This window comes from Rhineura floridana, chromosome 22 (genome assembly GCF_030035675.1).
Source record: "Rhineura floridana isolate rRhiFlo1 chromosome 22, rRhiFlo1.hap2, whole genome shotgun sequence".
Lineage (NCBI taxonomy): Eukaryota > Metazoa > Chordata > Lepidosauria > Squamata > Rhineuridae > Rhineura > Rhineura floridana.
Genome location: NC_084501.1, coordinates 13,070,019 through 13,096,631, shown reverse-complemented (window position 1 = coordinate 13,096,631; position 26,613 = coordinate 13,070,019). Strand labels below are relative to the sequence as shown.

The 26,613-nt window shown below is 44.5% G+C and overlaps 2 protein-coding genes across 5 annotated transcripts in view; both read right to left on the bottom strand.

The window, feature by feature from the left end:
* Positions 1 to 1,963: 1,963 nt before the first annotated feature.
* On the bottom strand, positions 1,964 to 26,266 carry GOLPH3L (golgi phosphoprotein 3 like). Of its 3 annotated transcripts, none has more exons than XM_061606227.1 (5): positions 26,190 to 26,266; positions 12,235 to 12,433; positions 3,912 to 4,043; positions 3,685 to 3,799; positions 1,964 to 3,130 (listed from the first exon to the last, which is right to left on the bottom strand). In XM_061606227.1, the coding sequence occupies exons 2-5, from the start codon at positions 12,415 to 12,417 to the stop codon at positions 2,703 to 2,705; spliced, it is 858 nt and encodes a 285-aa protein (XP_061462211.1). In that variant the 5' UTR covers positions 12,418 to 12,433; positions 26,190 to 26,266; the 3' UTR covers positions 1,964 to 2,702. The 3 variants fall into 3 exon arrangements, with proteins under 3 accessions (XP_061462211.1, XP_061462210.1, XP_061462209.1); XM_061606226.1 differs by lacking the exon at positions 26,190 to 26,266 and adding an exon at positions 15,745 to 15,858; XM_061606225.1 differs by lacking the exon at positions 26,190 to 26,266 and adding an exon at positions 15,556 to 15,738.
* HORMAD1 (HORMA domain containing 1) overlaps positions 20,128 to 26,613 on the bottom strand; it is a 20,655-nt gene continuing 14,169 nt past the window's right edge. Inside the window, exons 12-15 of one of the 2 annotated variants that reach the window (XM_061606223.1) lie at positions 26,190 to 26,266; positions 25,261 to 25,344; positions 23,141 to 23,233; positions 20,128 to 21,255 (exon numbers count right to left, since the gene is read on the bottom strand). In XM_061606223.1, coding sequence (XP_061462207.1) covers positions 21,175 to 21,255; positions 23,141 to 23,233; positions 25,261 to 25,344; positions 26,190 to 26,266 — 335 coding nt within the window. In that variant the 3' untranslated portion in view covers positions 20,128 to 21,174. The remainder of the gene's footprint in view (positions 21,256 to 23,140; positions 23,234 to 25,260; positions 25,345 to 26,189; positions 26,267 to 26,613) is intronic. The other variant, XM_061606224.1, reaches the window with a different exon arrangement.

Here is a 26,613-nt window from a genome sequence, read left to right as displayed (position 1 = left end):
CTAGTCTTGTGGCAGTGAATGCCACCAGTTCATTCTGCGTTGGTCGAAGAAGCCCTTCCTTTGGGTCTGCGCTGATTCTTGAAAGAACACACGCTCTCAGCTGGATCAGGCCAAGGACCCACGTAGTTCTCACAGTGGCCAACCAGATGCCTCAAGTAGGACCCAAGCGCAACAGCAACTCCCCACTTGCAATTCCTAGCAATGGGCACTACTGCCTTCAATGGTGGAGGGAGAACATAAGCCATAGTGATGACCCATGACTGTTATTTATTACAAACGTCTATGGCAGGGGTGGCCACTCTGTGGCTCTCCAGATGCTGCTGGACTACATCTCCCATCATCCCTGACCATGAGCTGTGTTGGCTGAGACTGATGGGAGCTGTAGTTCAGCAGCATCTGGAGAGCCACAGAGTGGCCACCCCTGGTCTATGGTCTGCCCTTCCCAAAATGGTCCAATGGTGAATTGCGTACAGCTCAATGCAATTAAACCACCCAACACCTTCCACCCCAGGAGGCCTGCGTGAAAAGGTGCCTCTTGACCCAATGTCAAAATGTATGCAGCAATGAGGCCAGAGGGGAGGGTGTTCCATGATCTGGGGAGCTGCCACAGAAAAGACCCTTCTGCACATCACCACCACAGACTTCACATAGCAGTGTAGATCTGCAGGAGAGGTCCTGCTGGCAGGTCAACAGCTGGCTAGGTTGTTAAAGGAGGAACAGCTCCTTCAAATATTTGGGGCCCCAAAACGTTGAGAGCTTTCTGTATGCCAACATTAAGTATCTTGAATTAAGAAGCACACTGGCAATCAACGCAGGTCTTTTAAGAACTGGTGTATTATGAGCATGGCCAGTCGTGCCATTGCATTCTGTCTGCATTGCACAGAGCAGGAGTAACCAATGTGGTGTCCTCTCGATGTTCTGAACTATGACTCCCATCATCCCTGACCAATAATCCCTGATTTTGTTGCTGGAAACCTCAGGAGGGGAGAGCTGCTGTTACGCTCAGGTCTTGCACGTGAGCTTCACATTGGGGCATCTGTTTGGCCACTGAGAGAACCGGATGCTGGAATAGATGGGTCACTGGTCTGCTCCAGCTAGCTCTTCTCATGTTCTTATGACCATTGGCCATGCTGGCTAGGGCTGATGGCAGCTGGAGTCCACAACCTCTAGAGGGCTAGTGTCTACTGAATACATTGTACCGCACCCAAAACAGTGGCCTAGGTTCAGAACCCGAATGCGCCATTTCAGTACCTCACTGGGAATTACAACTACAGCTTAGTGCGGTTACCAAAATAAAGTCTAATACTTGCAATGATTTCCAACCTTCTTTACGGCGGGATGGACACTCTCACTATACAACGGGGGTGGGGTTAAGCACAACTTAGTGGCAGGTCACATGCTTGGATTGCAGAAGGTCCCAGGTTCAATCCTAGGTATTGCCCATTTAAAAAAGATAATCGTCAACAGGAACAGGTAATGACTCTGCTGTACAAGAGCCAGATTCTAGTCAATGCAAGATACAGCAATGGCCTGACTCTGTTTAAGGTAATTGCTTCTGGTCATCCTTTGTGAAAAAGACATTGCTCAGTGGGCAGAACATGTTTTGCAGTTTAAAAGAATCATGAGTACAGAAGGGCTTGGAAAAGCCTACCCAAGACCTCGGAAACTCTGAACAAGGTGAACCAACAGCATACCCCTGTCTAAGGTAGCTTTGCATGTTTCAAAGGTGCTGAGAGTTGCTGGGAGACCCCTGCTCCCCTCACAGAGCTACAATTCTCCAGGTTCCCTGAGGAGAGGAATTGATTCTTAAATCACTCTGGGAACTGTAGTTCTGTGAGGGGTATAGGAGTCTCCTAACACCTCTCAGCACCCTTCACAAACTACAGTTCCCAGGATTCTTTGCATGACTGTTAAAAGTGGTATAAGAGTGCTTTAAATGTACAGTGTAGAGGACACAACTAAGTCTGGATCCAACATTTAATTTGTCATTATCCCGGAACACATGGAACATCAGTTATGGGTATTCCCTGCATACTTAAGCACGACACGCAATTGGGAAGGGGATGGAACCCCTCAGAATCAAAAGGGGGAGGAATCACACACAAGAGATTGCATAGAGATTTGTGCTGTAATGGTCTTTTTCAGCAGAACACAAGGATAAACAGCACAAGGAAAAACTGGATCAAAACACAAGACCGGGCAGAACAGAGGTTGGAATGATAAGATTAAAAAATACACACACAAAAAAAGAACAAAAAATATCCCAAACGCACGTCGCAATTCATTCTTCCCTAAAACAGCAAAAAGGAAAAGGGGTTGAAATAAAAGAAACAGACGGCTCAATCCATTGCTAGCAGACAAAGACCTTCATTTTAACGGCATGGGGGGGGTGGAAAGGGAGGAGGGGAGAAAGTGTTTCAGGGAGGAGGAGAAAACGGCGCACGAACTTCTCAGCTCATTCTTTCAACCTAACAAATCCCCAATCTGAGGAAGAGGAGGAGGAGGTGGTGAAGATATAGGCATTCCTGTAACAGAATGTCGCCCACCATGCCCAACAACTGTGGTGGTGGCGGTTGGGCATGGCAAGTCACCAATGCCCGCTGCTAAGGAGCATGGGAAGATTCCACAGAACGAAAGGTTCAATCCTAGAGAGGAAGAGGGTCAAAACCCACTCAGAACAACCTCACCCAACTGGGAGGAATTTAGGACTTATTGAAGGCCGCCAACACAGCCCAAATCATCTCAGTGCCACCTGCTTTGGCGGCCTCCACTTCGGGGTCTCTATCTAGAAGGTCCTTGGACCGGTTCATCGCCACGTCGTATTTCTCGTCGACCAGGCTGGTGAAGACATTCTCCAGCACGTCGGAAGCGTGGGCCAGGACCAGCAGGGCTAAGGTCCGCCTGTCCATGCGGTGGGGGTCGTTGACCCATCTGTCCAGGACGCACTCCTGGAGCTTTTTCACCAAGCGCTGCTTCTCTGTGGTGTTGGTGACTGGGTGGGTGGTCATGTCGAAGAGGAGGAAGTTCTGCTTCTCGGTCGTCAGGATCCCCTTCTCCACAAGGTTCTTGGCGATCCGCTCGCGGACATTGCGGAGCTGGTACTGCAACTTGAAGGGGTTCCAGGTCTCGCCTGCAGGGCACAAGCGAAGATCGTCAACAGTAAGAACAAGCTGGGACAAGTCACTAGGGAGCAGAGGAAGCCACCTTATACCGAGTCAGACCCATGAGCCCATCTAGTCCAATACTGTCTACACCAGATGTTGCTAAATTATGACTCCCATCAGCCCTAGCAAGCACATGCAATGGCCAGGGATGATGGGAATTGTAGTTCAGCAATATCTGGAGGGCCAAAGTTTTGCCATGCTTGGTCTACACAGACTAGCAATGATTCTCCAGGGCTTATTATTATTATTATTATTGTTATTAATTAGATGTATATCCTGCCCTTCCTCCCCATAGGAGCCCAGGCTTCAGACACAGGTTCTCTTCCAGCCCAACAGGGACTGAACGCGAGATTTGCAGCATGCAATGAAGGCACTCTACCAGTGAAGGTGTCCTATGAGGGAATGGGGCCCTCAGGCTGAGTCACTGGAAGGTGTGGGGATTGGAGGGGGAAGAAATAAGTAGAAGCCACAAAGGTTAGGTAGCCCCACCATGCGCATAAACGCTCCCCTCCCACCTCACCTGTCAGCAATTCAATCCAGGTTTGCACGGTCTCAGCAGGCTCTGTGGCTTTAAGGTGTCGCAGCGTCTCGTCCAGGAGCACATCTCCGGTCGGGGCATCTGACTTCAGAAGAACCTAGAAGGCCAAAGGAAAGGGAGACAGAGAGGCACTTCTTCCAGGCTCGAGAGGTATCAAACAGCTCCCCCCCCCAAATATAACACAGGGCAGGGTGCAGAAAAATCCTCACCTTCCGGTCAAGCAGGCGTTTTTTCCTCATAGTCTGCGGCTCGAGCTGTATCCTTCCTCTCATCGCCAGCTCAATGAGGATGCCCCCACGGAGACCTGAGGAGATGCAGTCGTTCCAGAAAGACGTGTAGCCCTGAGGAGGAGATCAGGAATGAACATCAGCAATGATTTGAAGAGGCAGAGAAAGAAGCTTCAAAACCTGCAAGGTCAGGCCGTAAAGAGTGAATCGTTTGTTCCGAGTCAGTTAGAGATGATCAAAAGGTAGAATTATTAGCCAAGGGTGCTAGAGTGGCTTTTTAAAAAAAAAAAAAGGAATTGTGGTTCCCCCCCCCCCCCAACAGTTAGATAAATTTGTGGAGAAGGCTATCAATGGCTCGCAACCCTGGTGGACATGTTCTACCTCTACTGTCAGAGACGGTATACTTCTGAATACCAGTTATTATTTATTAAATGTATATCCCACCCTTCCTCCCGGTCGTTGGAAACCGCAGGAGGGGACAGTGCTGTTGCTCGTAGCTCCTGCTTGCAGGTTTCCAATAGGCATCCAGTTGGCCACTAGATGGGCCTGGTCAAGCAGCCAGGCTCTTCTTATCTCCTTAGGGCTAGATGGCACTGCCAGGCATGGAGCATCAACCATCAGCTGCTTCACCCGTCTTGTAAAAAGACTCTTTATCTTCTTTGCCCACGCTTCCACCAAGCAATAGAATCGGACCGCGATTGACGGGTACGGATCCTCTGCATCCCTGGTTTATTTGATTCGATATTGGCTTTAGGATGCTTTTTTGTTTTAATGGATAGTGTTTCTGTACTGCACACTGAGAGATTTTTAAAATGTTAAGCGGTTTAGACATACGGGGCTCTTGCTCAGTGGGTAGAGCATCTGCTTTGCGTGCAGAAAGCCCCAGTTTTAATCCCCAGCGGTATCTCCAGGCAGGGCTGGGAGAGGCTCCTTTCTGAAATGCTGAAGAGCCACTACATCCAGTGTATGGAGCAATGGTCTGGCTCCGTATAAGCAGGTTCCTATCTTCCTAGATAAAATAAAACAAATCAGACTTTTGTTCTGATCCAACTGGGCTCGTCTTAATGAGCCGGGGCAGAATGGGGGAAGGGAGGATTTTCAGTGATAGCTGGAAACACAGTGCAAGAGGCGTGGAGAACCTTTGGCCCTCCAGATGTTGCTGAACTACAACTCTCTCACCCCTGGCCATGCTAGCTGGGGCTGATGGGAAGTGTTGTCCAGCAACAACTGGAGGGCCGAAGGTCCCCCACACCTACAATATCTACATATAGATATATTTTTTACATCTACGTCCCACCCTTCCCCCAAAAGAACTCCAAGGCAACAAACACACAAAGTGATTAAAAATATTAAAACACCTAAAAACAATTCCAATACAGATGCACACATTATATTTATTGGTAGAGAGGTGGTAGTACAAACACACACACATTCAGCACAGTGCTCCTTTTCTAACTGTTATCAGTTATCGGTTAACTTTTGACAAAGCTGTTCCAAGTTGACGAACAAACCCAGATTCCTTTAACACAAAATGCAGAGAAAGGGGTGGGTCAAAAGAACAGCAGCCTGCCACCGGTGATGCATCCTTCCTGCGCAAACACAGCCAACCTACATTTCACCTGCTACTTTGACTTATCCCCCCACTGCTTATTTCAGCTTAGGGGAAAAAAGTTTAAAAGCCTACTCACTCCAGTATGTTTAAGCTTACGCAAGAGAGCTTGCCTTCGCAAACATTTAACAGTCAGAATCGGTCTTTTATTTACCTTAAAAAAAATATCTCTACTTCCTTATAGCTCAACATCCTGGGTGTGTTTTGGGAAGAACTCAACAAGAAAAGGTCTCTTTTATGCCAATGACCTTTCTGGTGTTTCTCTTAAGATACTGAAAACAGCCTTAAGTTCAAGTGTTTATTTCTTAAGAAAGTAAGTCCTGTGACATCGATGGCCACATGTTATACCAGCTTTCAACAGCGCAACTTCGCTGTGTGTATCTGTGATACAAAGAGAGAAGTTGCGTATATCAGTGTGGAATTTGTAACCACAACTCATATCTCATTTGGAATGAAGAGCAAGGCCCTAGTCCTCCTCGGCAAGAAGTTACTCAGGATCTGAAAATTCACGTTTTACGGAATCTGGCATCTGCGATTTCATGTTAAAAATCAGATTTATAGTAACCAAATGTGTCTGTGCAGTCTTGGCTAACCTCTGAGCTGCATTTGTTCAGGTGTCACCTTATTTTTGCAGACCTTCAGGGCACAGTAAGACTGGCCCTGATAATAGAACCGTATCACAGATTGTTTTGAGCACTGTAGTTTAGATTATGGTTTTCCTTTTGTCTTTAAGGTTGCAGTTTTAAATGTTGCTGGCTGCCCCAAGCAATTTATAAGGGTGGGCTATAAGAAATAAAAATGGATTGCAGCCAATTAAGTCCTACTCAGAGGAGACACATTGAAATCAATGGAGCTAAGTAAGTTATGCCCATTCATTTTAGTAGGTCTACTCTAAATAGGGCTAACATTGGCTACAACCTAATATAATGCTACTAGAAGCCTGAAACGTGCTCCTAAATCCCAAGAATTTCTTACAGAAATTGAAAACCTACGAAAACAGATTTTGAGTTTCAGATATTAAGTCTGATACCGGCATTCTTGCATTCTAGATTTCAGGATTGATACTTCAAATTATTATTAAACATTTTATAACCTGCATTTTTGCATCAGACAGGTTCAGAATAGATCTGAAAAAAAGAGAAACAGTAAGTCTGTCAATAAAACCCACAATTTCAAGAGAGTGTACTTCCAAGTACGTATGCCTCCGATATCACAGCCTCCGATAAGCAAGCAAAATCGGCTATGGATAATTCCACAGTCTTTTGTTGTTGTTTTCTAAAGGACCCCCAGTATTAACGCTTCCTCTCTCGGTCATAAAGTTAGCAAGTTAACATCTGGAAGAGTGCCTCGCCCAGCCAGAGAAAATGAGGCTGAAGAACCAGTCTGAGTCAAACTACTGAACTGGAAAAACATACAAGGATTAGAGTTCCGGCATGACTAGGGCTTTAAACCAAAAAAAAAAAAAAAAAAAAAGTTTTCATTTTAAAAAATCACACACAGAATTACCACCAAAATGCTCAAGCTCTTGGGGTGGGCTGAGCCGCACTTTCTTCTCGAGGTTCCAAAGCTGACTGGCTTCGAAAGCACATAGTCAGGCCCAGTTAAAATGGATCAATGATCCCTTAACACAGGAGTAGCCCATGTGGTGCCCCCTGTTAATGCCGGGCTACAGCTCCCACCATCTTCCCTGGTCATTGGCCACGCTGGCTGGAGGGACTGATGGGGGATGTAGTCCAGCAACATGTGGGGGAGGCACCAGGCTGGCTATCTCTGCCTTAACACATTTCAACTGTTACACAGCTAGCGCAGGCAAAGGGCGACAGAGAAGGTGGGATTCTCTGCTGCCACTGCTGTGTGGTAATTAAAGAGTGTCTTACCTTAATCCTCAGAACAAATCGTTATCTTGCTGCCTAACCTACCACCTACCTCACAGGGTTGCTGTAAGGATAAGAAAGGGGGAACGCCCAGCCCTGTTTTCCTTGGAGGAAAGGCCTGATAAAATTTCTACTAGGGGATGGTATCCATATTCAAAGTCTGCTCCACTCATGACTTAGTTTAGTGAAGCATTTATTTCAGATATTTATATACCACTTAATATCCAGAATTTCTAGGCCATTTACATTAAAGGTTAAAAAGAAAAACCTTACAGTGAACAATAATTAAAACGCATCGTTTTAAAAACAACAACTCAGAAATGCCTACTGAAATAGGAACATCTTTGTTATGCACCTGAAGTTCTGCAAGGCCAACCGGAGGCTGCATCCTAGCTTCCATGCAAATGTCACAAGGTCTCTCTGCATCACATGCACCCACACACCTCCCACCACCCAGGCAATGAAGAGGCATCGCTGCAGCGCAGAGGCACATTCTAGCCAGGCAAATGCACCTGAGGAGGGCTAAGTGCAGGGTCTGTGAGAGAGTCATGGAGGCCTTGCGACAGAGCCACACAGATGCCTGTACGTGGCCCTCACTGCTGCACTGGCTGCTTCCCTTTCACCCCAAGCTCCAAGCAACCCCTTCTCTTCTGCTACCAGAAGCTGGGGGTTCCCATCACCAGGCCTCCTTTCTGCAAATACACACATGCACAGATCGGAAAATCCCCTTCTTACAGTAAATCCTTGCCACTGCATCACACAGCTTTCAAGAGCAAGAGCCACCTTTCGGATTGCAAGATCTGGGATAAGAGCGCCACACATGCCAGTAATTTCGCAACCCCCTCAAAAAAAAAAATCCCCCCAGCATGCACCCTGTTAAAGATGCGGTTGTAAGAAAGCCTGGCCCGGCTTCTCCATGGAGGAAGTCAACAACCGACTGTCAAAACATGCCTGTTTGGTGTGAGGCCATGAAAATGCGTCTACAGTTACAGGGAAGTGGGAAATGGATGCCCCTGGGGAGGGAAGAGGCAGAGAGAGTACAAAACAGGTGCAGTTGTAGTTGGGATGCCATGACTTCGTTGAAAAGGGTTCCCCAAAGGACAAGGAGTTACTTGCATAACACAGCAGGATAATAACCGGAACCAAGAACAGCACTGTCTTTATGGATTGGCAAGCAAAGGGAACTCTCCGTGGTCCCTAACAGAGGTGGATTCTTGTTTTTTTTAAAAAACGTGCAAAACTTCAGGGCTTGTACAGGAATACCCCACATTAACGTACGCAATGGGTTCACAGCGAGTACGTAAACCGAAAATGTACTTAAATCTACACTACCTTTTTTCACTTGCACCGCCACTGTGCCACCTCTCCTTCACGCGGAGCCTCAAAGCCCCGCGCTAAAGCCTCTGCTGCTGCGCCGCCGCGCCTCCCAGCTGATCGCAGTCGTGCGATCGCATCTCTTTCCACCACCCCCACGCACCGAAAGAACAGGCCACAACCAAAGGTTAGGTGTCCGTTCTTGCGAAGCGAGCGTATGTAAACAGGGGAATGGCGCTACTGTAAGTATGTCTGTACTCGCGAGTGTCCTTAAAGTGAAGGTCTGTATAGCGGGGTATTCCTGTATTCTACCACAGTGCTATATCCCCATCCCAAGATAGGGACTCCAAAGACAGGGATGCATTTTAAAAATTTATTTATTTATTTAAAAATGTTACCCCGCTGCTGGAAGCATTGCACTGGCCGCCCACAAGCTTCCAGGCCAAGTTCAAGGTTCTAGTTTTGGTGCACAACCCCCCACCACACACACACAGCTTGGGACCAGGATACCCGAAAGATTGTCTTGCCCCTTATATACCCAGTCGACCGCTACGCTTTGCAGGCGAGGGCCTCCTGCAGATACCATCTCATCAGCAGGTCTGCTCCGCACAACACAGGAAGCGGACCTTCAGTGCTGTGGCACCTGCCCTGTGGAATTCCCTCCACTTAAATACAAGACAGGTGCCATCTCTGTTATCTTTTTTACTGAAGACCTTCCTCTTTCAACAAGCCTTTTAAGTAGAAGCCTTATTCCAGTCTGCACCTGCACTGGAATTGCTTTTTAAGATGTTTTTAAAGTTGTTGTTTAAAGATGTTTTTTAAGATGTTTTGTTTTAATACGTTTAAAACATCTTAAAAGCAAAAGACTTTAAGAGTGCCTTTAGTATTTTTGCTTGCCACCCTGAGCTCCTTCGGGAAGGAAGGTTGGGATGTAAATTTAATAAATCAATCAAAATCATTCAATCAATAAAAAGTCCTCTCTAAGTAGAAATGGAGGGGGATGCCAAATCATAGGAGCCCGGGGCACAAGCCAGCAGGGCGGGACAGAAGCTATCAACGGCTATGCCCTCCCTTCCCTTGCGAAGGCAAAATGCATCTGAATTATCCCCATTGCTGGGAATCGCAGGTGGAGAGAGCTGCTGTTGGACTTAGGTCCTGCTCATGGGCTTCTCATGGGGACATCTGGTCGGCCACTGTGGAAACAGGATCATGGACTAGATGAGCCCTCTTTGACCTGATCCAGCAGCCAGGCTCTTCTGATGTTTTTAAGAGCCTGGCAGAATCTAATGTCTACTGGTTATTCAGCAAATTGGATTCTATTTATCCAGGTTCTCTCTCTCTCTCTCGCTACCAATATTAACTAACATTTTGGGTCTCACAGCACATTTTTTACAAACCAAACGAGGATTATAATATAACTCCTCCCTACCCTGCACTACTTGACAATGAGGGTCTTGGCAGTCCTCTTATTAATTTTTCTGCCTGTTGTAGCCATTGAAATGTGGTGTGCCAGATGCTGTACGATTTTGATTTCTACAGACACACCATGGACCACCTTAATGAACCTTGCAGATCACTGGTATCCCATGGACCACAGTTTGGGAACCCCTGTAACAGCAACTGCACCAGGAGATCTCCAATGATCTAGCAGTGCCAAAGGGTAGTCCTTTGTAAGAGTGATTCTGGGATACGGCTCCCAACTTCCATTGTGGGGGCGAGGGGGGGGGAGATACGTTACTAAACACAATCAGCGGCAAAAGCTTGGACACGCTTGCCTACAGAAATACTGTGCAAATGTGCAACTCCAAAACATTCTGCTTCGAAAATTACTAACAGGAACTGCCCAGTGTTTGTCTGACACACCTTTGGACAAGGGATTTGTTGCAAGGAGGAGGAGAAGAAACAAATAAATAAAAGATGCCTACATGGTACATATACCAGTTGGATCAGTTCAGAACTGGTTTTAAAATGCACCCCACCTATTCTTGCATGGACACTGCACTCCTTCATGAAACTTTTGCTCAAAAAACCCAAGTCAGTTTGAACCTCTACAGAAGATCAGTGGGGTTAGAACCAGAATTTGTCGGCAAGTTTGATTTTATTTGTTTAGGACTCCATCGAAACCAATATTCTCTCACTCACAACAAGTGTTAATTTAACTTAGTCGATAGTTGCCAAACATCACTAAGAAGACTGTCTTGGGTTTTATTAGTTAGTATTTTGAATTCTCGCCGTGTTTTATTGACCTGGCGGCATTTGCTTGTTTTTCCAATGCATTTAATTGCTTTGAATCGTTGCTCTAAAATGTTATTTATTTCATTTGTATGTTGTTTTTAAGAACATAAGGACAGCCCTGTTGGATCAGACCAGTGGCCCATCTAGTCCAGCATCCTGTTCTCACAGTAGCCAGACGCCCCAATGGGAAGCCCAGAGGCTGGACCTGAGTGACACAGCAGTGCCTTCCCAACTTGTGATTTCCAGCCACTGGCATTCAAAGGCATCCTACCTCTGACAGCGGAGGTTTAAATAGGAAGATTCTGTTATATTACCAATTATTGCTGCCAGGGATGATCACTGTGCTTCTCTTGTATGTATTTAGCCTGGGCAGAGATTGAACCTCTCGCATTTCATAGCTTTTTGACCTATATATATTTACACTGCGCCAACTTCATACACCTGACAAAATGGGCTCTGGTTCATTAAGCTTACGCCATAATAAGTCAGACACCTTTAAAGAATAGCAAAAGACTCCAGGTTGCAGCCAACTGAGTTTTACTCAGAGCAGACCGGCTGAAATCAATGAACCTAAGTGAGCCATGTCTGTTAACTTCAGCAGGTCTACTCTGAGTAGAACTAGCCTTGAATATAATCCAATTTTGTGCCATGGTTGAAATGTGGTGTTGGAGGAGAGGTCTGCGGATACCATGGACTGCGAAAAAGATAAATAATTGGGTGTTGTAACAAATTAAACCAGAACTATCACTACAAGCCAAAATGATGAAGGTGAGGTTCTCATACTTTGGACACATAATGAGAAGACGTGATTCACTAGAAAAGACAAAAATGCTGGGAAAAACAGAAGGGAGTAGAAAAAAAGGAAGGCCAAAGAAGAGATGGATTGATTCCATAAAGGAAGCCACAGACCTGAACTTACAAGATCTGAACAGGGTGGTTCATGACAGATGCTCTTGGAGGTCGCTGATTCATAGGATCGCCATAAGTCATAGTTGACTTGAAGGCACATAACTACTACTACTACTGGGTAGGAAATAGGCAAAGAACACTCTGCACCAGAGGGCATCCACGTTCTGGGCCAGAATTAGGGGTGAGAATCAGTCGAAATGTTTGCACGTGTGTATTCAGACACTTCTTTTGACCCGCTTGTTCTGCCTGTGACAAAGACCGGCTTGGCGAACTGAATTCCACAACCATGAACCACTGGAAATCTCGCCCTCCTCTCACCTAACATCAGGACCAGAAACGAGAAGCACTGTTGATGGTTCTGTACCTCTTTATCTTTCAAGCCCAGGAGCAGCACCTCCTCCATCAGGGTGAGGCGGATGTCTTTGGAATCGCTGGGATCTTCCTCGCCCAAACACTGGTCTGGCGCCGAGTCCTCCTCGCCCTCCGTCCGCTTGTCAACATTCCGGCCAACATCCGCACGCCTCCCCCGGTGAATTAATGTCGTCATGGTCTCCCCGTTGTGCCTAGGAACAGAGGGAAAAAATATGTATATATAGACTGCAAATAGTTCTTGGCAATGCCATTTGCTCCTGGCCTCTGGGGAAAGAGCCATAGCTCAAGGGTAGAGCAACTGTTCTCGGGAAGATCCTAAATTCAGTCTCCAGCATCTCTGGGTAGGGCTGGGAAAGACTCCCTGGCTGACACCCTGGAGAGCCACTGCCAGTCAGTGCAGGAAATCATGAGCTGGATGGACCAATGGGCTGATTCAGTATAAGGCAGTTTCTTCAAGCACATTTCTTCATTGCTTCACACAAGCAAAGTCACCTACGTCAAATCACATCATCCCTGCTTAAGAGGTTCTGTGGCTCAACCTCCTCACCACGAACCCACACGTGAAGGCCTTCTCTTCCTCCCCCAGAGGAATTGGATTAGTCACTGGTGAGGAAAAGGTTATCTACACATGCTCAGAAGCATTCTCCTCTATGATTACTTCACCTATCCCGGTGCTTAGAAACAAGTTCCAGAATCAAGCTGTCAGTCACATTAAAATCACACGGATTGCACATCATCTGTCAAGTTTATGGATCCTCTCTCTAGCTGTGGCTTAGAAACAGACCATTGCTTGGTTTCCTACGGCGAGTCAGAATAGTCTCCAGGAAGCCAGAATGTAAAACTTGTGTAAAATTAGACAAGGCGCCCCCCCCCCCGAAAACACACCTCTTTATGTTTTTGAAAGGCTGCAGCTTTTACATCGGTTAGAGTAACAAAGTTAGGAACATTTTAATCAACCAAACAGGGTTCCCCAATTAATGAGGCAAATCTCCCCCCCAAAAAATATAAGTGTGAGGGTTAATTATTTTAATCAAAGTATAAAACTGAGGAGGACAAGCTTAGAAGCAGCAATCTCCCTTCACTCTCACACACGAGCAAATGCTCAGATTGCATCTGCAATGACATGTGTACATATCGCCTAAATGCAAAGCAGAAGAAAATCATAAAACGTATGCTTTTTTCCTGCAAAGCTATTGTGTGTCATATGGAATGTATGAAGGCTTAAACTGATAGATCAAATCTCATTTAATTAACCGGCTTACTTCATCACTTTCTTGCATTTATATACTATTTACCCCAAACAGCTGGTACAGCACAGTGGGGAGGAGAGCCTGGCTGGGAGTCCAGAGTCTGCGAGTTCAAATCCCCACTCGTGTCTCCTAGGCGTCAACGGCCAGCTAAAGATCACCCCCACAGTGAGTGGCTCAGGGGTTACGTGCCCTGCCACCTGTGCAGCCGTGGGCAAGCTGCAGAGTCCCAAGGAGCCCAGTTGTCCCCAGCTGACAGTTGCGGACAAGGAAGGGGCTGGCTTGTGCAGCTGTGGCAAGCTGAGCAGGCCCTAGCCAGCTGGGGAGGACTAGCCTCAGAGGGAGGCAATGGGAAACCCCCTCTGAATACCGCTTACCATGAAAACTCTATTCATTAGGTCACCATAAATCAGGAGCAACTTGAAGGCAGCCCATTTCCATTTCACTATTTACCCCAAGAAAACCGCACTAACACGGTGGAGAATTTTCATGGGGATTTTAAAAAAAACAGTTACTGATTGCTGCAGAAATGTAGAGAACTGAATTTAACACTGGAAAAATGAGAAACTGAGGGGGCAAAACAAGAGAGGAGGGCTACAGCCTTTCCTGCACTGCTTGTGCCTCTCCTGTCTGCCTGGTGCTGGAAACAGGGCTTCCAGACCAGACGAAGCTTTGGCTTGATCTGGCCAGGGTCTTCTCATAACAGTCTGCATTGGAATTGCTTTTTAAGATGTTTTTACATTTTTTTTAAAAAAAGTTGTCTTGCTTTAATATATTTTAAAGTCTGCTCTTAACATGTTTTTTAGTGTTTTTGTTTGCCACCCAGGGCTCCTACTGGGAGGAAGGCAGGGATATAAATTTAATAAATAATGACAACAAGGCAACTCTATAGACCCGTCCCCTCTCTTCAGGCTGCCTGCGATCGCTAAATGGACCCTACATAGCCAGGGGCAGAGTGTCACAGGCCCTGCTGCAGTGGTAGAGTGCCTGGTTTTGCATCCAGCAGTGTAGACAACCCTGCGTAAGATGGGCCAATGGGTCTGACACAATATAAGGCAGGTCCCTGTCATCCTATGATCAGGCTACACGGACACGTATACACATGTGGGTTTTTTTTTCAATTTCTCCTTCCTAACCCCCATAGGATGAAGGAGTAATGCTACTGTAGCTGCTTGGCCAAAGCTGGAGGAGGCCTCAAAAACCACATCTTTAGCTAGACGATTCTGCCACCACAAAATTAGAGTTAGCCTCCTTTAAAATAACAACAGCAACTGGTCTTCCTCCTGCACCGCTCACAGCGCCTGAAGCGTTTCCTGGCCCAGGTTCAATCCCCAACAGCATCTCCAGGTAGGGCTGGCAGAGACTCCCTGCCTGAAACCCTGGAGAGCCGGCCGCTGCCAGTTGGTGCGGACAATACTGAGCCAGATGGGCCAATGGGTCTGACTCAATAGAAGGCAGCTTCCTATGTCCCTATTTAAACCACCCATTTATTCAGAACCATGAGGACTGGAAGCTTAGTTGACTTTTAGGGCAAGGGCTATAGCCCTGTAGCGGAGTACTCGGCTGGAACGTGGAAGGCCCTGAGTTCAATTCCCCAGCATCTGCAAGTAGAGTTAGGGGAGAACCCTGCCAGAATCCCTGGTGGGGATTTGAAGCCTGGCCTCCCAGGCCCTAGTCTAGCACTCTAACCACGTAACCCCCTTTCTCTGTAGTCCACCCCATTGCAAAAAGATCATTTTAAGAAGCAACGCGTCTGTGACTTTATCTGCATTTTACGCCCCTTCAAAATGCGCTTCAAACTCAGAGCGGCTTGCAAACGGTCTCAGGAACGGAACAAACACAGTAGCTCAACATGTATTGCTCCACCGTTACAATCAGGATTATTTGGGTTTTGTTTTTTTGCTTTTTAATTCCCAGATCGGGGGGGGAGGAAGTGAGGGGGGGTCAGCAACAACAACCCCTCCCCCACCTCTTTAAATTTACGTATTAAAACGAAGACTGGGTGAGATTCCTTTTGCACCCAAGGGTGCATAACCGCGGAGAGAAAGCCCTTTTCCCAGACTCACCTGTAATAATCTGATCTCTCCACCTCTTGCTCAGATTGTTTGCTTGCCTCTCAATAGGAAAGCTGGAGAATCCCAAGCAGTGCAAACTTTACTTCCTGGTTCATCTACCCAAAAGGAAGGTTGCAGAGGAGGAGGGGGGGGAAATACACCCCCCGCACATCAGCTTCCTGGTATCCCTGAGAAACCTACCCTGGTGTGTCTGCAAAGGACAAATGAGAAGACCCGCTGCAAGGCAAGGCACCAATAGGCTCCGTAGAAAGGCGGGTTTTCTTCTCGCTCTGTTTCCACAGCCAAGCTTGCAAAAGAGGGGACACGGTTAATTAACTAAAAAAAGGGAAGGGAGGAGCTAGTGGGATGGACAGCAAGGGGACCAATAGGGAAGAAGAGAGGGTGGCTGGCTTTCCAAGCCCAAAGAGCCAATGACCTTTTTGCACGTGCGCACACTCGCGCGCACACACTCGTATACCTGCACAAAAAGCAAAAATCGATGTACAAAGTTCGGTGGCGGTCAGAGAACGGTGCGAAAGGAATGCAAGCAAAGGAGTCAGGCCGATGTTTGCATGCAAACCCTAACCCGGGTTAGCAAGCATTTCCCGCACATCTTTCCTCTACCCTTCCCGTTCCTTTTTCCTTTTGTGTCGCGTCTGTTAGAGTGTGAGCCTGGAGGCAAGGGGCTTTTCAGAGCTTGGAAATGTTACTTTTTTGAACTACAACTCCCATCAGCCCAATCCAGTGGCCATGCTAGCTGGGGCTGATGGGAGTTGTAGTTCAAAAAAGTAACTTGTCCAAGCTCTGCTTTTACTATGGGTTTATATTTGAGGTGCTTTTTAAAGGAGATTACAGTAAGTGAAGCGCAAAGAGATTTCCTTGTGCAAGTAAGCGTGCACGAGATTACAACTTTACACCCCTTCTGTCAGGATGGCCACTGGAAGAACTGATCTTCCGTCTTGTACGTTTTCCCTGGATGCCATGCCTTGCCTTTTTAATTGGAATTAATTTTCATTTGAATCTTGCCTTTTTTTAATTTGAAAGCCTGATCACAGGGCCCCATCATCATTGATGTGAGCTGCTTTGAAAGTAAGTGCGAAGGCCTGGGGGAAAACTGGATTTTTTTTTTGGAGGGGGGAGTTTTTTTCTTCTTTTTTGATTGTTCAGTTTTTTGGAGAAAACTGAAAAAGTGTGTTTCCTGCCCAAATGTGTCTTTTTTTCTGGGCCTCCACATCTGTTTGATGTGCAAGTATTTGCATTGAAATGGTTTGCTCGGTAAATAGCTTGGAGGTTGCCTGTGACAGAAAGCAGTCTACGAACACTCAAAATAACTATATAAATGTTAGGCTAGGCAGCCAAAAAAAGGACATTCTACTAGAAGTTCCTTAAACACACACACACAATTTGGAATTTTATGCCTTCTATGTTAAATTTTACCCTTGTAGTCCCCTTGAGTACCACTCCATGTATATTATGTGTGTGTATATATATTGTATTTTATGTATTTTAACTGTATTTTATGTATTTTAATTTATTTTAATGTTTTTGTGATTTTATTGTTTACAATTTTATTATGTACATGTCTGATTTTATTTTTGTAAGGCGCCCTGAGTGCCCTGTTACAGGGTAGAAGGGTGGGATAGAAATATTTTAAATAAATACATAGTAAATAAATAATTTTATCCATTTCTAGCTGTGAGCCTAAGGTCTTTTTAGTTTGACCCAACGTTTCTCTGCAGGAACTTCTCCTGGGGCCAAGAGCGTGTCATTCTCTAATTTTATATATTTATTTATTATTCAATGTATATCCCACCCTTTCCAGGGCAGCAAACAGCAAGTGACAAAACACAAAAAACTGCTTAAAACCAAAACATGTTAAAAAAAACAACCTACACTTCCAGTACCGAGGCAGACTGGGATAACGCCACGCTCGCAAGAAAAGTGGACATGACGGCGGTCCCTGTGAAACCGCCTTTTGAGACATCATTACAGGGCAACTTTCCTCTTTTCAACTAGGACCTGGAAGAGACAGGTTCAAATCCCAACTCGGCCATGAAGCCCACTGGGCCAGTCACTGCCTCAGCCTAACCTTGCAGAGTTGTTTTGGGGATACAATGGAAGGAGGGAAGAACTATGGATGTATGCCACCGTGAGCTCCTTGAAGGAAAGATGGGATGTCAATACAATCATGAATAAAATAAAATGTTTTGGGGGGAGTGTCTTCTGTTCCAGCTTTCCCCCCGATTTGCGCTCTTTTCCTCCACAGATTCAGGAATGGAAAGGCTGCTAAAGGCCGCTCGTGCGGGAGACAGGGAGCTGCCTCCATTTTGTTTTAGTACCTCAGAAGATACGCCTCAGCGCTGCCGTTTGGCTTTTATTTTCTTGTATCGTTTATTAATTTTTATACCCTTTAAAGCCAAAATAGGCTTCTTGCCACATTACAGCCTGATGAGCAGAAGGGGAAAACTGGCCGCCTTTCTCTAGCCTGCTTGCGCTGTCGCTGTGAGGCACTGAGAGAGCAGGAAGCTGCTGGTAACAGTGCTAAGGTTTTTTTAAAAAAGGCGGGAAAATAGGAAAGGCCTCATGTAACTCGGGTTCACTGCCTTCTTGGCTGCTGCTGGAAGCCACTTTGTGACCACCGAGGAGACAACGAAGCAGACGTTGGACTCCAAGCTGGCCACATCTGAACCATACATTTAGAGCACCATTATATTTATTAAATTTATATTTATTTTATTATTTATTTATTATTTGATTTATATCCTGCCCTTCCTCCCAGTAGAAGCTCAGGGCAGCAAACAAAAACACGAAAAGCACTTTAAAACATCTTAAAAACAAAATACTTTGAAACCTATTAAATAAAACATCTTGGAAAAGTTATTAAAACAAAGCATCTTTGAAAAGGACCCCAATAACTTTAAAAACAACTTAAAAAGCAATTCCAACACAGATGCAGACTGGGATAAGGTACCTACTTTTCTCCCAATATACATGTTTTTGGATGCAGTTTTGCCTAACTTGCATGTTTTTGCAAGCAGTTGCCCCAATGTCTTTTTTTGTATGTTGTTTTCACATATATTTTTATGCACTTTCCTCTAATAAAAACATTTTTATACACATCTGTGTTGCAAAATTTGGAGATAGCTGCATTTTGATCATATTGTGGTATCAGGAAATGCAATTTAGGTTCACATTAAAGTGTGAACCAAACTGAATTTCTATCCCATTCCTATTCCACCATTGCATTCAAAATGGCAGGCACGTAGGAGAATCTGTGGAACGCCATGGTAATGGCACTGAGCAAAGTGAAGAAATAAGCATCCTAAGTAAAATTCAAACAGTGCCACTCGATGCCTGAACTCTGCTGCTGGCTAACAAAGAACCAGTCTTGGGAGGTTTACTTAGGCATATTTATACCCTACATTTCCACCCAAGTTGGCTAGCAATATAAAATCCAAGAAACAATATAAAAAACCCCAATAAAAACAAACCAGGACTCTTGGTGCTATTTTTGCTGGAGGACGCTGCCTGTCAACCAAGATGGGATATTTCTCAGAATTACTGGCTGCTCCCACCCCAAGAACGAATGGGTGCCACCAGTTTTTTTTGGCAGGGTGTGTGTGTGACATTCAGGAAATAAATTCCTGAAGACAGACTATGGGTCCGGGTGCCACTGCTTCTCACCAGATTAACACAATCATCTCCTTCCATTGCTATTCCAGTATGCTTTTGCTTCCTTAAATCACCCACCTGTGGATTACGTCAGTGGTGGTTGCACAAATATCTAAGTCATTTCTTGCTCTCCATCCAGTATTCAGAAAAAGTTGACAACGAGGACATTGAACTTGTCAAGGATTATCAATACCTTGGCACAATCCTTAACCAAAATGGAGACAATAGTCAAGAAATCACAAGAAGGCTAGGACTGGGGAGGGCAACTATGAGACAACTAGCAAAGGTCCTCAAATGCAAAGATGTATCACTGAACACTAAAGTCAGGATCATTCAGACCATGGTATTCACGATCTCTATGTACGGATGTGAAAGTTGGGCAGTGAAAAAAGCGGGTAAGGGAAAAATCAACTCATTTGAAATGTGGTGCTGGAGGAGAGCTTTGTGCATACCATGGACAGTGAAAAAGTCAAACATGTTGGAGGAGAGCTTTGCGGATACCATGGACTGCGAAAAAGACAAATAATTGGGTGTTAGAAGAAATTAAACCAGAAATATCACTAGAAGCTAAAATGATGAAACTGAGGTTATCATACTTTGGACACATAATGAGAAGACATGATTCACTAGAAAAGACAATAACTCTGGGAAAAACAGAAGGGAGTAGAAAAAGAGGAAGGCCAAACAAGAGATGGATTGATTCGATAAAGGAGGCTACAGACCTGAACTTACAAGATCTGAACAGGGTGGTTCATGACAGATGCTCTTGGAGGTCAGATTCATAGGGTCACCATAAGTCGTAATCGACTTGAAGGCACATAACAACAATAACAACAATCACAGAAAGATTGGGAAAACCCAGTGATGAGGCAGGAATCAACATTTAAAGCAAATGTTCTGAAAAGAGGCGGCTTGTTTGAGTTGTAAATATTTTATTGTGGCTATAAAAGTGGAAGGTCTAAAACAAAGCACATGGATTGCAGACCTCTATAAACATTTAATTAGAAATCAATGTTCTTGAGTCATACTTCCATTATGTTTCAAGAATTATATAGCATAAAATTATTAACGTTTTCTCTAGTGTTACACTTCTAGTAACAAGAAACAAAATAACTATTGCTTTATAAGTTAATTGTTAGCTCCAGTCCAGAGAAAGTAAGATGTGCCTAAGAGGTATTGAAATCCATGGGCCTCTGAAGTCAATTTTGTGACATCTCATTTCACATGACTTAGATGTGATTAACTTTTTCTGTGGGTGAGGCTATTAGTTACAATACCCTGCCCCAAGCTGGTGCCCATTTCGCCTTTTTTAGACTACAACTCCTGTCAGACCCAGCCAGCATGATGTAGTCCAAAACCAACTTGGTACCAGCTTGGCGAAAGTTGGCTAAGGTTACAAACATTTAGCTTTTTCCTTCTAATTCACATGGCATCAATAGTGTTGTGTGAAGTTATTCCAGTTGGAATCAATTTATCAGTTTCTTAAGGAAGTTTTCCTCAGGCCCAAGTTAAAACTGCAGCTGTTGTCTTAGTTTGTTTGCACATGCAAAATTAAGCACACGAGACCCATAGCCAAGGCACTCTCTATGGATAACAGCCGAGAGACCCAAGTTTAATGTGAGCCTGGCTATGTGAAATGGCACCTGGATTACCTTTTGTTTTTGCATGTCAACCATTAACATTTAAATCAGGCCTCAGATCAAAGCAACAGTTATTTTATGATGTCTTCAGACAACAGCAACATCCCATCCCCCACCCCCAGGCTGACAGATGACATTTGAGTGTTATGAGACTGGATTTCATGTATACCTGAATTTGACTGCAAACAAAAGCACTGAAAAATGTTTGATGGCTTCAACAGTTTAAAATATAGCCCCATTAAAATATCAAACTACTAGGTATAAAGAGAAAAACATTGGATGGTTGGGGGTGGAAATAATAAACATTAGGAAGCCAATATTAAATCCGCTCCTTTGGTTCACTAAATTTTCTCCGTTTGGGACCTGAGTCTTGACAAGATGAGAATTCAAGATGATAGACCTAAAAAATAATATAACCATGAAGTCTTTGTAAAATGTAACACTGAACATAAATCATTACTCTGTTCATGGATTATATCCAAGTCCGACTTAGAGTAGAACTGTTGAAATTACCATGCTTAAGTCATCATGACTAATTTACGTTCATTCATTCTAATGTGCCCACTCTTGAGTATGACTTATTCAGAGGGCAAAGAGCTTAGTATCATCTTTGCTGGTTTTTCAGTGAAAGGGTTGCTACAATAGCCCTGTGAACTATTTGTCTCCCAAACAAGATCACTGATCAAACAGGAATTTTAATTCTATCTGATCAAATGGGAATTGTGCACTTTTACTAAGCAGAGCTATAAATTAGCCGTTCTCAAAGTGAGAGGAAGCAACTCAAGGAGGCTCAAGCAATTGCCAAGAGAGACAAGCACCTGAACAATTTTTTAAACTCTCTGAAAATGCACCTTGTGCAGCAATAATCCTCAATCACTTATAATGCAAGACAGTTCCACACAGAAGCCAGTATGAGGTTTTTGAACATATATTTCTTGACTTCAGTTTCTGCCCTAAATGAAGAGCAGTTGTTTTCTCCAAGTGAAAAAAAGGTTATCTCTAGCTACAATCCTGTATACGCTTATTTGAGATGAGAGCAAGGCCCACTGAACTCAGTGGGACTTATTCCTGGGCAACAAGCATGCATAGGGTTTGCTGTATGTGGCGTGTGCGTACATATGTCTGAGGCAGTGCTGGCATCATTAACAGAGGGTCTGTGCAGCAGAGCAGATTTGGGGTTCCATTCAGCTAGCTGAGCTGCATCCTCTGCCATGGTGACTCTGGCAGCCCAGTAGGCCCCACTGGGGCTATGGATTTGCCCCACAATGCCTGGTGCTGGTGTCAGGTCTGCCAGGCAAGGAGTCTGTTTCGGCTCTGATCAGCTTCCTTGCTTGAGAAAGGGAGGCTTTGAAGGTGCAGATTGTGAGACAGCCAGCACAATCTGCACCTTCAAAGGCTCCAAGCTAAGAAACAGCTGGTGGAGGGTGAATCTAGAAACACCTCCCACCTCACAAACAGCATTTTGTTGTGTGAGCCCTCATTTGTTCACTGTAATAGCTACAACTGGGGGGGCATAGAAGTGTATAAAATTATGCATGGCATTGAGAAAGTGGATAGAGAAAAGTTCTTCTCCCTCTCTCATAATACTAGAACTCGTGGACATTCAAAGAAGCTGAATGTTGGAAGATTCAGGACAGACAAAAGGAAGTACTTCTTTACTCAGCGCATAGTTAAACTATGGAATTTGCTCCCACAAGATGCAGTAATGGCCACCAGCTTGGACGGCTTTAAAAGAAGATTAGACAAATTCATGGAGGACAGGGCTATCAATGGCTACTAGCCATGATGGCTGTGCTCTGCCACCCTAGTCAGAGGCAGCATGCTTCTGAAAACCAGTTGCCGGAAGCCTCAGGAGGGGAGAGTGTTCTTGCACTCGGGTCCTGCTTGCGGGCTTCCCCCAGGCACCTGGTTGGCCACTGTTAGAACAGGATGCTGGACTAGATGGGCCACTGGCCTGATCCAGCAGGCTCTTCTTATGTTCTTATTATTTTCTCCACTAAAGGCTACAGTCCTAGACACTGTTGGAACCCCATTGAAACACAATGGGACTTTACCAAGTAAGCATGCATAGGGTTGTGCAGTAGGTCACAGGGAAATCAACAACACTAACAAGTGAATGAGGTATTGGATGGCTGCCCTATAAAATTAGCTAATTTTCCAAGATTCTAATTGCCACTTAACAAATGACAACAAAACAAGACTTCTGCTGGATTCATGAAGGGGGGGGGGAGAGAAATACAAGTAACAACCTTGTTACTTTCTACATAATACTGGTAAGAACTTACTGGCTTGCCTGATTCCGAGTTTCTTCTTTTCTGAGTGTCTATAGGATGCTTTGCTGCTAACTGCTTTTTGTTGCTGCTGCTTTCCACATCACCCTTTACAGAGACAGAGGAACCGTTAGCCCTGGAAAGGAGATCTGCAGGTGGCTATTAAGAAGCCTTCCGTGCATCCATAGGCTGTTACTCTTCCTCAACTTGTGTTAAAAATTAATGAAGGGTTCTTTAAGAGTGGCGACAGGAAGGGCAAGCCTTCGCTTGGTCATGACGGCATATGGTTTACTTTCACCGTTGTGCATTCTGAAGGGCATTTCCTAAGTTGCTGATTCTGGCAGAATCTTTCCCACAGTGTTTATAGGTTAAAATGTTTATGTCAGTAAAGCAGCTGTAGCAGGTGCATACAAAGGTTTATTTCTGTACAGACCTGGTACTGTGCAGAACAGGACCAAGCTAGGGAACAAGTTAGAGTAGAAACAGCATTGGTTTGATGGAAAGAGAATGGTGAGTCACTGTGTGTAAAAGAGCTGAGCTGAAAGATCTTTACAGAACTTTTCCAGCTCAAAAGCAGGACCCTCTGGATCTTACTGTTTTATGAAACTCTCTTCCTACTTGACTTTGTTGCTGTTGCCTGTTTCATAATCCTTTGGTGGCAGCAATTGCACTCCCATGCTCCAGCTGCAGGTGGGCAACTTTTTTTAAAAAAACAATGTTTTGGAGAAAGAGCAGGAACTATTTATAACTCTGAGTAGGTTTCGTGACCACCATGCCATGTCATCACGCGACACATTGTCATGACACAACAAGACTGGAGGCAACTCTTCCTGACCTCACTCTAGACTAGAGCCTTGTGGGTTAAACAAAAAAAAATGCAACCCAACAACAGCCAGAACTGGAAAGTTCACCCACATTTTACCTCTGCTTGCACCATCAACACTACCCCCAATATCACTCAGATCCCTCTGCAAATTTGTACCTGCAAATCAGGCCAGTGCTAGCTACTATAAATGTCAAGGTTCCTGTGCTGTGACATACACATGTCATAACCCTGGGGAAGGGGTGGTGAACCATTGGCATCTTATTTCACCTCCCAAACTGTAGTTTCATTACAGGTTACAGAATCTGAGGTCTCTCCTTAGAAGCACAAAGTAACAAAATCTTGTAAAACAAGAAGTAAAAACCTCTTTCAATGCATAATGAAATCTATTCCCTAAGCTTGTTTACAACTCATTTTTTACATTTTTAACACAGCCTGCCTCAAAACCTCAGTATGGGTAACAATAGCTTTGCCTGTTATTCACAAGCCTGTGAACTGGTATTTTATTGTTAAAAATGAACTAAAACGAATAAGTCACCCTGCTGCTACTACTATTGTTTTTAAAAATTTTGGTTGCCTCCAGACTATTAGTGTCTTGTAGGAGGGATTCAATCGTATACCAGAAATTAGCTTTGTGCAGCAATTAAGGTGGACTTGAAGTGCTCCGGAGTAACAAATCCACTTTCAAAGACAACAGACTTTTTAAGACTAGAAAAGTGATGGGGAAATGAACTAAAAAGTGTGGGTTAAATGAAATATAAATGGGAAGGTGTATAGCCTCCCTGAGAACAAATCAGAATGAATGCTCAATAAGGAGAGGGCACGTATAACCTTCCTGCAAACTTTCTGCAAGCAAGTTAGGATGAATGCTCAACAAAGCGGTCACCTGGAAGAGCCCTTAGTTAGCGCTCAGACATGCTAAGCATGAGAGAACATAGCAATGGTATAGCCACTGGAGTCTCAATCAAACATTTCCCAAAAGCTCAATATGATACTGTGAGAATGCTGGACTCGGATGCTGAGGGCCCAGGCTCAAATTCCATTCATCTGTGCAGCTTAACATGTAGCCTTACAGAAGTCTGAAGCCCTGGCGAGCCGCTGCCAGTCAGTGTAGACAATACTGAGCTAGATAAACCCATGATCTGACTCAGTATAAGGCAGCTTCCTAAGTCACAAGCTTAATGTGGGAATAACTAAGGTGTCATAATGCATTTGGAGTACTATGGGGAAAATATTATGGAAATGAATTAATACTTTATTAACAATTAATAATAATCCTGACTTTGTTAATTCTTTTTAAAACGACACTGACTGTGTTGCATTGAAATCTCCTTCCACTTCTTGTCTTGCCCTCAGCTACTTCAAGTTCTGATGTCTTATTAACTAGATGCTCCACCTAAAAACAATTAAACAGATATATAATTTAAAAGAAGAAGATTGTTCCAGCTTTGGTCTGAGCTTTTGGGTTGTGTACAAACATACTTAGAAATTCATTCACCCCCTTAAAAAATAAATAAATTATGAATAAAAATCAGGTTTTTTGAAAGGAAGAAACTGCCTCAGCATGGTGTGTGAAGGTGGATTCATGATGTCTCAGGAGCTACCCAGTTGGTACTGTGCACACAGCCAACTTCTGCAGCAAACCAAAAGAACCAGTGTTCCCCCCCCAGCTTGAACCTGAAATTAAAGCTTTTCTTTGCAAAGACCATGGTGAGAGCACTTCCTGCCTGTGTAATCTTTCATCTGTAGTTTCACTTGGAGTTACAAAAGAAACCAGCAAATATCTAGATTGCCAAGGCAGTGGATGAGACTAGAAAATAATGTGACTATTAGTTCATCTTTGAAAGCTTCTTTATGTGGAGGTCCTAGAGCATCCAAAATCTATATTCTGCAGGAACTTTTCAGCAAATTGTCAGATTCTGTTGCACTTGTTGAAATGGAAATGGACTGCCTTCACGTCGATTCCAACTTATGGAGACCCTACAAATAGGGTTTTCATGGTAAGCGGTACTCAGAGGGGGTTTACCTTTGCCTTCCTCTGAGGCTGAGAGGCAGTGACTGGCCCAAGGTCACCCAGTGAGCTTCATGGCTATGTGGGGATTCGAACCCTGGTCTCCCAGGTCATAGTCTAACACCTTAACCACTACCCGCACTTTTTACGTTTAGCAAATATTTAAAAATGCAAATTCAGAAAAATAAATGGAAGCAATGTTGGAACAGAATGAAAATGCAGCTTAATACCTGAGAACTACAGATGGAGAGAGTTTGGCTGTCTTCTATTCTCATGTTTTCATCTTCTTCACATACTAAATTAAGTTCTGTGAATGGCAATGGAAATAATTGTACAAATCCTTAGAACACTGAACAAACAAAGAGCTTAGATTTCTTTACATAGTAGAACATTCTTAGAAGGCGACTGACAGAAAGAGAGAAAGGCTGTGTACACACTATGCATTTAAAGCCTCATGGCCTCTCTGAAAGAGTCCTGGAAACTATAGTTTGTTAAGGGTACTAGGAACTGTAGCTCTGTAAGAGGTAAACTACAGTACCCAGGATTCTTTGGGGGAAGTAATGTGCTTTAAATGTATGGTGTGTATGCAGCCACAATGATAAGGCTTTGGTCATCTTTGAGTGAAAGGCAGGCCTTCCCTAGGAGGTACGGGCA

Bases quoted from the DNA above. Each gene is read 5' to 3' on its own strand.
- GOLPH3L (XM_061606227.1), bottom strand. From the start codon at position 12,417: ATGACGACATTAATTCACCGGGGGAGGCGTGCGGATGTTGGCCGGAAT. The intron at 4,044-12,234 runs GTACAGAACCAT...TCTCCTCCTCAG, and splicing joins TGGGCTTGAAAGATAAAGAG to GGCTACACGTCTTTCTGGAA. The intron at 3,131-3,684 runs GTGAGGTGGGAG...TGTGCCCTGCAG, and splicing joins CTGGATTGAATTGCTGACAG to GCGAGACCTGGAACCCCTTC.